We start from the raw sequence: 14,013 nt of genomic DNA, 5'->3' as shown, positions 1-14,013 counted from the left end.
AGAGCTTAAATTAATTTGTTAATGAGTTTAAATTAATTTATTATCTCATCGTTTAAAAAAAAAATTACTTTCACGATTTGGTATAACAATTATTGAAACATTTTAGCATCAATTTCACGATGATGATTTTCATAGAGAAATAGAAGATAAAATTGAACAGATCAGTTGAACTTGGTTTGAAATAATTAAGCTCTTGCAATGATGTAAATTATTTTCCATTCCATTACTGGATGAGAAGTGTTCTACACCGCTGCCCTTACAGAGTCGTAGGAGCGCTATTGAAAAGCGCCCCATCAGAGGAGGAAGGATGTAACCAATGAACAATTTGGGGTAAAGGGAGCTTCCGGATGGACACCGGAATGTGACTACCGTGCGGTGGCACTTCCCTTTACAACGCTCACGAGCCAACAACTAACACGTGTGCGTACCCGGTCCACGCCCTGTTTTCTCGTTTCGGTAAAGCGTCGGAGCGTCCTTTTCAGCGGCAAACCCGCTTTGAATGGCACCAGCCCCCAGCTGGGGAAGTGCGGAGCGAGGTGTAAGGATATCATAAATTCTGCTTCCTCAAAGGCACTCAAAGTCTGCCGGGTTGTGTTATGCCACAAGGATATGGGGAGGATCTTCCTCAGCACGGTTGTGTGAGAGCGGACAGACAGTGCGCGAATGTAACAATAACTGCACCATTGTTTGCTTATGCTGCTAGCTAGCCAGAGCCTTCAAATACTTTGTCAGTAAAAGCCCCCTCCCCTTGGTGGGGGGGTTGGTGGGTTTTTATTATGCTACCAGCGTACCTATCCTATATCGAAGATCTTCCAGCACTCTGCCGGTCATAGAAGACGGAGTACGCGGAATGGCACACCTGTCGGGCATTTCTTTGCATCGAAAAGCAACCGATTGCAGCGATGTTCACCGGCTGGACCTCTTTGGCATGGCAAGGTGTGGTACAACTGTTGCATTTCTGGCCAATCCCCAATCGGAAAACGGATGCACACGAATGCGCTCAACAGGCGAACTGTTTGCATATTCTCATTTTAATAACTTCATTTGCCCGTTTTCCCATCGAATGGTTCACCTCACCTCCTACGGTACGGTACACACACGCGAACACGGTTCACGGAACTGAGCCTAAAAAAGTCGACGGTGCGCGCTCGTGTTTAACTTTCCCCAAATTTCCACACGCTCCACATGCAACGAAGATCGCGCGCTTCCGCATGGGTGAAAATGTAATGCGCTGTTTGTTCTTCGGCTTCATCGAGAAAATTAAACGACCCCACCTATTCACCGTTTCCTACATCCCCCCCACACCCACCCTCCGCCCCGAGGGATGGGTCCGACGTGGTTGTATGTCGTCCCCGCTGCGGGCCGATTGTTTGTTTGCTCGGAAGGTGCAACACACCACATTAAACCGCCGCGTGGTATAACGTGCTCGAAAAACGTTGGCCCGAGTGGGGAAAACCGTACCCGAAACGGACAGAGAAGGATGGATTCGCTTCGATCGGAAAAACATTCATCGCCATTATGAGTGAGCATTAGCGAATCATAATTTATTGTAATGCCATTCCACAACGCACCATCGTTCCGGTGGGGGGTTGCGGTATGTGTTGTGCGGTGACGGTAAACGCTGTCGAGCGAGGAAGTCCCACGGGGGAGGGAGGGAGGTGTGGAGTAGGGTGAATGAGGGATGAAGTTGTGAACCTCCCCGGAGGAAAACCGGGCTCCCAAGAAGAAGAAAAAAAGCAAACGAACTTAGTTCCCTTTCCTTTTTTACAGCTTGCCTTCCTTGTTTTGCTTGTTGGCCCCAATCCCGAAACCCCTCTTTTCGGGTGGCGGGGGTGTGGGAGGGTGGAATACATGGAAAGCCGTTTTGGCGTTTTTTACGATTGTTATTTTTATGAGAGCTTCCGCAAATACCGTTCGCGATGAAGGACGCTTAGGTGTTTTTTTTGTTTCTTTTTTTGTCTCTATTGGTTAATTCGTGACAGGATCGAACTTCGCGTCATAAACATGGAACAAGCCAGGGGCGGCCAATATTTTGCAAACACCGGTCCATGACTTTTGAACCGTTCTTGCTTTTTTTAACCAAGAAGCGGATCAACTTTTGTCTCATAGTTTACGACATAGTGTGTTCATTTTTGTCTCTGAAGCAACCATTTTTGCCCCTAACGGATCTGTGTTTACCTCGTAGTGATACTTTGTTTGTTGATCTATTAGACAATGTTAGAATTTAGTATGTGATCAAACTTTTGCTCTTTTTGCTTTAAGAACATATCTGCCTAAAAATGCATAGTTATGCAAAATAATTAACAAAATTATAAGCTAGCAATGGGTAAAAATAAAAAAAAACAATACTAGAATATGAGCAAACAAATCAAGTTACAGCATTAAAAAAAAATAAATAAATAAAAGACTATATCGATAAAAATGACTATTAGACACGACTTATTAACAGCAAAAATTTATTAAAGTTCATTTTCGCAGAGAATATTCATTCAGAATAACTACACAGACTAGACAACTGCGAGCAAATAAAGGTACCTGCAGGGTGAAATGGTGTCCAATGTAAAAAAAGTTGGTACAATTAAAACAAAAATGCCACCTTTCGATAATAGTGTTAAAAATAATCGTCGTATGATAATTAACTTTTTTTTTCTAGCCAATGTGCGGTGAGGGTTTGGCGTAGATGAACTGAACCTAATCATTAAATTTTATAATTTATTCCGCAGACTAGCAAACCGTGATTGCCAACCGCTGGATTCATACCAAGCCTCCAGGGCAGAATCATGTTTCCTGGCTTTGCATTTGCACGTGCTGCGAACAAACAGCTCCATGGGAAGCATTATCGTCGTGCCTTCGCTCACGGCGTAGCATGTAAGCCATCCCTGCACGTTCCCTCCACTCGAACCATTTCACTTTAAGCCAGAGGCCTCCGCTGAAGAAAAGGCGGCGGGAAAACAAAATAGGTGTGGTAGGCTATAGATAATTTATTATCGTTAAACAACCGAAGGGTAGCGTTTGGCCCACTGCCACGGTGAAAGGCACACCGACATACGCGCGAACCAGGGCGGCGATGGAAGGGGAGAGGGCCTAATAGATTTCCCGAATTAAACTGTTGCAAAATTTGATACGTTCCGTCGGCCGGGAGGCGCCGACCGTGTTGATGATTGACGGCAAAGGCGGTGCCACTTATACGCCTAGGCAAACCACCCGGAGGAGTCACCGTTTGGCGCTGGCGACGCCTTGACGTCGCGTAGTACATGAAATTAATGGGGATTACCAGTGGGGTTGGGAGGGAAGGGTGCTGGGGAAGCCAGCGCCGAAGTGTTTACCGAACTTGAAGGAAACAGTCATTAGAGGCCATAGTCGTCGTTGTCGTCGTCGTCGTCGTCATTGTTGAGGTTGAGCTGGTATATATGGAATATTGTGCGCAAATTTACAATCATGGAGGAACGAAGGATGTTATCGCTGCAGCAGTATGGAGAAATACAGCCGGAAAAATAATAGAGTCACTTTTAAACGCGTGTCGCATGTTTTTTTTAGCCGTCGAATATTATAAACATATCAAATTCCCTTTCGCATAAAAAACAAGATGAAAACCGATTTTTCCTTTCGCGTCACCCCAAATACTTTCCACCGAAAAGATAACCCTGCTCGAGTGCTTTCAACACGACGCTGTTGCCGAACTCATTAGGAACTAAATCAAATAGCACGGGAAAAACGGGTTGCCAACAAAACAGCGAACGGGAAATCGGTTCCCCCCTATCGAAAGAACTCAATGACTCGGAAGCTGATTGCCCTCCTCCCTTCCCTCTCTACCCAAACCGATGGCTCCCCAAAAATAACACCATCGGCCAAATGGATGACGGCAAAATGGATTTGGATTGTTTTTCCTTGCCACATAATTATGTGCCTCGATAACAACAACCCGTTTCGGTGGGTTGGAAAAACCGGCAATTTTCCGGCCCTCCAGCGACCCCCGCCTGCAATCAGAGGCAATGCGCTAGGAGTGCTGGGTGCGCAACCCCAACAGTTGGCAGGCTTCGTTCGGTCTCGGGCGAAATTCGAAGATGAAGTTTTGTCGAAGCACTTGTCACGGACCGCCACTTTTCCGCCTCCCTCGGTGCCCAGCTGACCCGCTTGAACACCATCATCGGTTGAGCTTCATTTGATGATCGAATGTTGTTTGTTGTTTTGTTGCTCTCGGTTTTTCGGCGCGCACTGTGCAAACGGGAGAAGATTGATTGATCCATGGGCGAATCGGGCTGGAGGGCCGGTGTTGGAGGGGTGGACAGGAAAACTCGAACCTTCCACCAACGTTCGACGCTGTATTACATCGCGCCCCTTCTACTTGACTGTCTTCTGTGAGTTCAACAAGCGGGGGGTTTTTAAAGATGGTTTATCGGTTTTTAATCAACTACCATCGTCTGAGCACTTGAAATGGAATATCTTTCGATCTTCCAATCTCATCGATTCGTCACATTTCACAGGCAATGCGTAGACTATCACACCGTATTGGCAACATACGAAATCAATTCATGAGGCCTCTGACTGTGCGCTAGAATATAAAATACATACATAAATAAGACAACCGAACAGATCAATCTTGGCGTTTAGCTCCAGCCAAAATTTTACAACTTAATTCAACTTTGCCATCGGTTTCGAAACTCGTAGAAACAATCGATAAAGGTACGATTATGATTCACAAGAAGCAAGACATCCGGCAATCAAAAAGCAATGGAAACGACACGAACAGCCAACCGTTTGAGGTATTCTCTGTTAAGATAAACAATAAGGAGAAAGGTAATAAGCTACGAGTTTCTGCAGGCACGCCGGGCCAGCCGCAACCGAGATGACACGAGTCACTGGAGCACGTTCTAAGTGGCATGGATAGGTTCAATATTTGTTCAAATAATAAAATTTCGAGAGGCCAACTCAAAACCGGGAAGATCTAAAGGCAGCATCCGCGCACGGCGAAGAATCAATATTGGCACAGTGAAATCGTTCGATTTTCGTAAGTGGTTTCACAAAGAAAATCGAAGACAGCCAGAGAAACAGAAGCGGGAGAAGCTGTTTCTGAGGGAGACCCGACCCGTGCGGGGATTCACTTTGGTTTTGAGGCCGAATGTCGCTACATCCTGGCAACAGGCTTCGGGTGGAATGATTGTCGAACAAATATATCCAACGAAGGGAGCAGGCTGCCCCCGGCTCGGGATTTTAAACTCATTTCGCAATGGTTTGCGAATGCGTGACGTGTGGTGTATATTCATGGGTAAAGGTAACAAACCCTTTTCTCGATAACACAACGCGATAACGAATTGGCGACGTTTGTTTGCTAAGTTAATGCATCCTTCCGCTTATATCAAAAATAAATGTTCAATACAACAGAACCACCTTGCTTATGCTGTGTACTTTATTTCGTTATTTTTGCAAAATGCCCAAAGCATATCGTTTACACTTTTGGTACATCGTCCATCACAGAAATGACACAGCTCAAAAAGAGGAAACTACTCAGACGATACGCCGAAAACCTTATCGTACTGCCATAGACAACGACCGTCTATTCCCAGAGCAACTCGATCAAGCAAGGACGGGTAATTAAGATAAACATAAGACAAGAAGACACTTTAAAAATAAAGTGTACGATACACATGGGTCACATCAGTTAGAAATGGTCCCTTCTGTGGAAAAGCTTTTATAGAAATATTTTTCCATAATGACCAAAACACATGTGATGTCGCTAAACATACGTTAGTGCGAATGAGAATCGGCGAACGAAATCAATCACGGTTCGGTTATCGGTTCAAAATAATTATACAAACCATTTAGCTAATGGAAAATAAAATAAAATGCTGAAAGTTTACGCCAAAATAACAATCGATTTTATTTAAATGATAATAGTCAAATTATTTTAATTGAAATCAACTCAAGTTCTTATCCAAACATCAAAATATATCTGATGTCAAATCGAGAGGATGGCCAAGAACTTTTGTGTTATACCAAAAGTTTCGTAGATAAAACGTTAATCCTTCAATCGGACAGAAATTGCTGTCCCTAGCGAAGCCTCCAAGGTCCAGCCGATTATTACATAACACTGGAAGTTGCGCTTGAACAAATGACAATCAGATTAAACTGTCAAATTGTTCAACCAATTCAACCCCCAAGTGCGATAAGTTTTTTTTTCTTGCAGCACCCAACGCTTATATTCCCTTAGAGAAGAAGATTCCCCGAACCCGAATCTTCTTCTCTGATTGAATCGTCATGGCAGCAGCTCGGTCAAAACCAAGGGAGTTAAGGTAGTTGATTACCGAGAATCTTTGTAAATTGGCGACCGTCGCTTTCGTTTTACGTTCGGTGGAAGTTTTTGCAACCTGCCTCGTAATTCTGCATTGGACTTAATTGATAATTCTCGCTGCCTTTCGATTAAATGACTAATGAATCGCTTTTCTCCATCATTGATTTTCGATGCCTTACATTAAAGTCAGGAAGTATTATATAAAATGTTTAAAAAACACCACCCCTAACTGATAACGAAATATATAAAGCTACTGGAGTGGTTAATTAATTATAATAGCTGAAGCAGCAACTAAGCTGATCAATAACATTACACAGTGAGACGAGTATTGTATTAAATCTCGAAATTCCTTCATCCAAAATGGTATTTCTTCAATTGTATAGCATCTGACAAACAGATAACGACGTGCCTGATGATGATAAGTAATCGACCATCCCCTTCATAATCACCCACTCTAAACATTTGCTTCGCCTTGCGCACACACACACACACAGACAACCAATGTTTGGTTGAGATAAAAATAACATGAAAATATTATGACAGATATGAATAAAATATGCCAACGAAAGAGAACAAAATCCAGGGCACGGGGATAAACGGAGCGCGGTGCACGGAACCGGGCGTCGTCTTCGCGCACCGTGGGGAAAAGGTGGAGCAACTCCCCACGGGCTATTAGGGGGATGCTAAGCGCCCACGGAAAAGCACCAAATTTTGGCCGGGGCACTTCACGTGCAAAAAGTTTCCGCCAGCAAAGGAAAGGAAAGTCGAAGCAAGGAAAGCTGCCTGTGCGTTTCGAAAGCGGTGAAGCTTTGGACGACAAGGCAAGGCCACAGGGGGGTGGCACAATGTTTCTTCCTGTTTGTGTGTGTGTGTGTGTGTGTGTGTGTGTGTGTGTGTGTGTGTGTGCGGCGGGCATCGGATCGCATTAAACCGTACGCCACCGGAGCCAGGCCCGAAGAAAATCGTCATTTCACCTTCACTTACCTCAACCAGTGACGTTTTGTGACACTTGTATGACAGCAAACTGCATCGTATTGATCGGCGAACCAAACCACCAGGATGATGTAGAAGGCGGTCGTGGTGTCGTTGAAGAACTCCGACATGATGGCTTCCATGCCTGGATGGTGGATAGGGGTAGAAGAAACAAAAAGGCGGGAAGAGAGGAAAGAAAAACAAAGGCCCATGAGTTCGGTATCTTTCTGATCGGTGGGAAAAGATGGAGCAAGATTAATCATGTGTCAGAAACGTTCAATATCTATGCGAACTTCCCTCCCATGAAGCGAACCCGCACCAACCATAGAAACCACCAGTGGCACACAGTTTCGCACGCACTTTTATATGTGTATGTGTGACCTGGAGAGGGATTGAGGCTAAGGCCGTAGTAGAGTAGAAGATACCAACAAGTTTTCCGGGAAAATTATGAATCCAACGCGAGATCACTTGGAGAGGTTGCCGGAGGAGCAAGTTGGAAGCGGTGAACCTGGTAACGTAATAGGTTAAAAGGTTTCAACCTATATCATCGAGGGGATTTCTGGCAAATTTCGACAAATTACAGCTCTTTTGTGCGTATGCGTGTGCTTGTATGTGTGTTTTTCTTCCGATTCCATACAGATGAACTTTTCTATTGTCACTTGTTACATTTGCGATTGCTTCATTTAAAGCCTTGTTCGTTTTAAAGACTTCTATTTTACGGTATCCTTAAAAAAGGACCATTAATGCAGCTCTGACGTACCATAGTAAACGCAACGTTTATTCGTTCAAATGACCGAACTTTAAATTATCTGTGAAAAGGCAATAAAATCCCGGCACATGGAAGGCTACGAGTTTGCTGGTTTTAACTAAATTGCGCCGAAAAATATTGTGTTCATGCTAAATCATGACACTTTTACGCTCCCGCACTCGCACTCAGCTTAACGAATACGGCACAGGTCCGATCCCATTGCTTCCCGCAACTCAACATCAGCCACGGGTGAGGACACAATAAAATATGTAACGATTATGACTATGACAAATCGCATTCCCACTCATCTTTGACCGACCGACGCAGTTCCCTTCTCCCGGTGGATGTTCCGAGCCGAAGCAACGTCGCGTGGCGTTGCGTTTGTTGATGGTCGAAATAAAATTACAAACTCCAAAGTCATTCGGCCACCGTTCGGTGTCGTTTTTGGCGAAATCTACGTTCTCGTTTCCAGGTTGTTGCAGAGCGGTCGGTTGGGGTGGCCAGCCAGTATGAGTTGCAAATTGTATTCAAACCGAGGCTCGGGGTTCGAGTTCACTTCTGGGGTACTGTCCGATGACAACAACACCGAAGGGGGGCACATTTCGGTGTGTATGTGTGTGCAGCATAAGGCAAATATAGTTCTGCATACGGTGTGTCCTTTCAAGGGGGCGACGATGGCATCATCATCATCATCATCATCGTCGTCGTTGCCCTTGTCGTCATCGTGCATGTCTATGGTTCCTTTCTTTAAGTCTTCTTTCGCTCTGATAGGATCGTATCAAATTTAATTCACACCAAGACCACCATCATCCTCCATCCAAATGGGATTGGGGATTCGGTGGCGAGCCCTTTTGCCTGGCGACCGAACGGCGGAACCGGAGAAGCCACCAGCTCCGTACAGGCAGCCGACTTGTGCACACGGTTTGCCACGAAAAGACGAACACCAGACGAGCATGATGGGGCTGGGCAGGTGGGCAACTTCAATAACGAGGGATGGGTTGGGCACCGGGTAGCTTGGACTTGTTGGCATATGAAGCTGCTGCCTGGGGCACCCGTTCTGCTGCTGGCTCCGAGCCTGTTGCTTTCCGCTGTGTACATACGCTAAAATAATTTATATGTAAAACGAGACATCGGACGTTATAATATGTGAAATAGGATAGAAGATGAATGTTTCGTTATATCAATACGCTCCCCCCCCTCCGTTAAGCCAGCCCGCACATGATACCCAGGGCACGGTGTGCAAGCGAATGGGTAGCGCCAGTTAGCATAGGCGTGTTTGACAGTGAACTTCACGTGGGACGTCGTCTGCGAAAGCGTCCCGGAACCGGAAGCCAAACATTGGAGCTGGCTATGAAAAACTAAACCATCGCCGTTTCGAGACGGGGGCAGGGTTGACATATTGCTTTTTAGGGCTTTGCCCAACCATTTATGCACGGTATATATTTGCCCCGCCACGAGCCCGAAGCGCAAGGGCTCAGAATGATCACTTTCAGTGCGAGCCATTGGTGGTTCACGATTCAATTAGTTCAGAGTTCAAACTGCAACAGTTAATGTTAATTTAATTCAGGCCCTTTCCGAGCAATGGCTAACGCGAGTTTCGTTTTGTTTTTTTCAAGCGTCGAGAAAAAATATTTGCTAAACATGTTGGTTGCTTAAATAATAATTCCTCGTCCATCATTTAATAGACACGATTTATTGTGAAGAATTGTCATTTAAACAGTCCAGTCCATCACTTGATTGTGATGGAAAACACGGTACTTTGTGGTGTAAAAAAGTCATAGCAAAAACAAACAAAAAACATCATTAAGGATATATGAAATGTACCTCTCAGTGCAAATCAATCGGAGCATAAATGATCGATGAGTTGAGCGAATCTTTTTGCGATATTAATTTAATCCGAATCGCTTCCATGGTGTAGGTTACACGTGAGGGTGAAAAAAACCAGTCGGTTCGGTGAAATGCAACGGGCAAACGCAACAGGAATGCACCCCCAAACCGAAAAGTCGGTTCCATGCAGTTCATTTCATTGCATTCACGTCACCCGGGGGCTACACTTCGTCAAATAAACCCTACCGCCGTTGCGTGTAGCTGGAAATTCAATTCAAAAATGAAATTCAACCATCAGACATTGCTTGTGAGATGCGAAAAAAACAACGCACGGCAAAAACAATATATTTGATTAATTTGTTTGATTAAATTCAATACTCTTCCTTCACAGTAATCAAATTAACACGCATATCCAGCGTTAGGCGGAACATCATCATCAGCATCGTGGCATCGGGACGAACGATCGGATACGTAAGGACGCAGCGTGGCGGCGGTCGGCAAAATGATCTGTTGCCCGGGACGACGAACGGTACACTCGGTGTCGATATCGATGTCCGGCCCGCTGATGTATGTGCGGCGATAAATAACTGCCCACGACCGCGTTTGCGGACACGTTCGGTGATGGAAATGGACAGTCCATTCCAGTCCGGGGTGTGCATATGCCGGTGGGTGAACGAGGGGATAGCACTCGGGACCGGGAACTGCACTGCGCACCGAACTCCCACCCTTTTGCACGTTTGCAAACCCTCCTACAGACAAACTGTACCCATTAACGCCCGTCCAGCGAACGATTGCACGACACACGGTATGAGAAATGTATGCGGAAAAACGCCGGGTAAAATGAGAGCAACACAAGACTGTTACTTTTCTCCGGTTTTCCCCAAATTGGGGTATGAATCTTTCGCTTCGCAGTAGACCACACCGAAGTGCAACGCCATCGAAACCAAACAAACTGCCAAAAACGCTGGTGAACGGTGTGACGCGTAACAGGTTCACGTTCACTCGGTCTCACCGTGCTTTGCCGTTAGGCATCTCTTGCGGACAGATTGACTAATTCGGGAAATTTATGACATTGCCGGAAGGATAGGAACAGCGGAGACTTCGTTAGATGTCCTTGCACAGTGGATAAAATACGCATACGCGGTCGAACGTTTTTCTGCATTTTAAAAGATCTTGCTTTTGTGTTCTGACGTACTTTTTCAGACTTACTATATTTCGTACCAAAAAATAAACATGCTCTTGAGTGAAGAAATTGATGTTCAAACAAAACACCCTTCTATTGGAGTACTAAGAAACTATTCTCTTAATGTTTTTTTTTGTAAAAAAAAATGAGCGATCTTCGAATGAGTCTTAAAAATGCTACAAAAATACTTGCATTAGAAACTGCGGAGGATTTTAAGAGTAATAATTTTTATAATTTTAATGAATTCATGGGTAGTATCCGGTATTCTCATGGCGTAAAATAAGAATATACAAAAGAAATCAATATACATTTCCACAAAAACAGACAGATTTACTCGATTCTTCCTGAAGAATGGCGCATCTACAAACGCTAAATGTGACCAATCTATATACAATAAAAAAGTAAATGCAACGCACTATGCCTTAGCTTTATATTTTATGATCCACGTTAAACCATTTGTTTCTTGTACAAGTTTCTATACATGACCAAGTTGTTTTTCGTGTAAATATATTTAAAAAAAAAGATTTATTTTAGAATACATCTTACTGTGGCACGAAGAACCAATCAACAAATTTCTTTGTTTTTGGCAAACCAAGTTAAAGTTAGTATCATCTAACATGTTGTTGCAGCTTTTTGACTAAAGAGTCAAATGTTATATTTTACTAACTGAAAGAATACCAATATCCCGGCTAAAACACCGTGAAAGTAAAAAGGGACAGTTTCAATAACCAAATGAGTTTATTAATATTTACAGGAAAACAACCGTTTTGTTATCAATACTTTTCAACAAATAAAAATAATTCTTTGTAGTTTCTACTTCGAGGAAAAGTGTCCACCTCTTTGTCGTACAGTGTATTCATCTTTTAACCAGAGATGTCCTCTCGTTTTCCCGCAGTGAAACACTCACTTACCCGGGGTTGTGTTGTGATAAAGCACGTGCTCTCTTTCACTTAGTCACCGGTCCACCGGTTTGGCCATCCCAGCAACGCAACGGAAAAGGATGCGTTTTACGCAAAAGCGAGCAATTTTACCGTCCGATGTAATTGATCGGAAATCGGTTTGTTTGCTTTCCAGCACTCACCACTCGGGCGGCAGAACAGCATCACCACCACCACCACCAGTCATCATCATCATCATCATCATCATCACTCGAGAGCACTCGGATGAATCTCCCAAACGGGAAATGGCCGAGATTGAAGCATCGGGTTACAAACAAACCTTGCATCGGTTTGGTCGCCCTTGGCATGTACCATCGAGTGGTGTCCATCCTTGGTTACGATATGAGATACGCGTTCCATATGCAGGGTGTATATTTGTCCACTGGCCATAAGATGCGATGGTGTGCCTGCCCTTGCCATCGAGTTTTGCCACCATTACCGAAGCATGGGCTTCCCGACACCATCGGGCCCGGGCTTCCAGTGGAGCTGGTGGGAAATTGATTTCTTTCCCGGAACAACGCTTCGTCCTCTGTCGTTGCCCAAATTCATCATGAACATATTTCGATGGCTTCTTCGTTTCATCATCTCCCGGTGCGGGACGGTTTGCGGTGGTCTCCGTTGGCGAAATGAGAAATCAAACTCGAAACGTAATTTATTATATCGAATTGTAGGCCACGCTGGAATCATACAAGTGTCATATATTATTTTCCACACAGTTTTCCGCCCACTTTGGAGGGCTGGAACGCAGCAAAGCAGCGCTGGGTGACGATCATAACCGCGCGCGGCTGCGGTTTCAAATTTCATCCTCGTCAGAGCCCGTACCAACGGACGCAACCCCGATGGTTCTCCCAAGGGTTCTCCCGAGGGATCCGTCGCCTTTTTCGCTCGGAGACACCGGCACATACACCACGCGGACCCCATCCATCATGGGTTGCAGGAGAAGTGCGCTCGCATCCACGCGGACTATCATTTCATCCCGGCCTCGGAAACATTGTTTGCTCGAAACTTCGACTACTCCAGCCGACAACACGTCACACACCCTCCCACTCCCTAGCTGCGATTAATAAATCTTGATCCGATTTCATTTCGTTCAGCCTTATCATCCCCCACACTCGTACACTCTCCACAGCGAAGCTCCAAAAAGACAAACACACACACGCACACACTTTCGCACTAGGGAGTTTTCCTTGTTATCCAGTGCACTAGTTTACTTTTGCTTGTTTTCTGACCATCCAAACCCATCAGAGAGAGTGTAGTGGCCCCCCTCTGGCAAAACCGACGCATTGGGGGTTTCATATTTTTCCGGGAAGCACGAAAAACACAAGTGCACGAAAGGAAACGCCGGCCGGTCGGAAAACCCATTTATGGATATCTTTTTCGGATTGATTATAAATAAGCATTTTTCCCTCGGACGCGAACATCTCCGGACGAACGCATTCCTCTATCCGGGATTTGATTCACTGAACGTGTGATGAGTCCCGGAGATATGTGGAGACGTGGGCGGACCTATACCACTTGGCCAGCTAGCGCGAAGGGAGTGTTGAGAGGCGCTCACGGGGGGAAAACACATGCCAGGGAATAAAAGTGGGTTGAATGATAGGCACTTCAGGTCAGATTTTCTAACCATCGATACACTTAGTGCTGATCTTCCTGACCCATCCTCCGGAGGCATCCATCTCGTTTGTCTACTTACTTCCTTACTCCTTAGCTTGCCTAATAGCCGTACAGGGTTGTCAAACGGGGGACAACAAAATTCCCTTTTTATTAAACAAAACTTGATGATAGTTAAACTGGTAACAAAAAAACAATTTGTATATAACCAAACAGAATGTCTCGTTTGTCTCATTGAAAATAAAATATTTGATTTTGTTAAAGTATGTAACTTACTCCACACAGAAGTATATTAAAATGTAACAAGTGTAACTTAAACTTACTCTTACCATTTTGATTTAAAAACTCGAAATAAGTAAACAACGCTACGATAAAATAAGATAAAAACTGTACTACTAACTCCGTTTGCCTGCCCTGGCATCATGGGGAAATCGATCTGGCGGCC

At 44.7% G+C, this 14,013-nt stretch overlaps 1 protein-coding gene across 1 annotated transcript in view; it reads right to left on the bottom strand.

Moving 5' to 3' along the window:
- LOC131267658 (uncharacterized) overlaps window positions 1–14,013 on the bottom strand; it is a 49,256-nt gene that overhangs the window by 16,483 nt on the left and 18,760 nt on the right. The window contains exon 9 of the mRNA XM_058270587.1: window positions 7,274–7,406. Coding sequence (XP_058126570.1) covers window positions 7,274–7,406 — 133 coding nt within the window. The remainder of the gene's footprint in view (window positions 1–7,273; window positions 7,407–14,013) is intronic.

This window comes from Anopheles coustani, chromosome 2, assembly GCF_943734705.1.
Source record: "Anopheles coustani chromosome 2, idAnoCousDA_361_x.2, whole genome shotgun sequence".
NCBI lineage: Eukaryota > Metazoa > Arthropoda > Insecta > Diptera > Culicidae > Anopheles > Anopheles coustani.
Note: the sequence above shows the minus strand (reverse complement) of the source record. Positions and strands in the feature narration are given on the sequence as shown.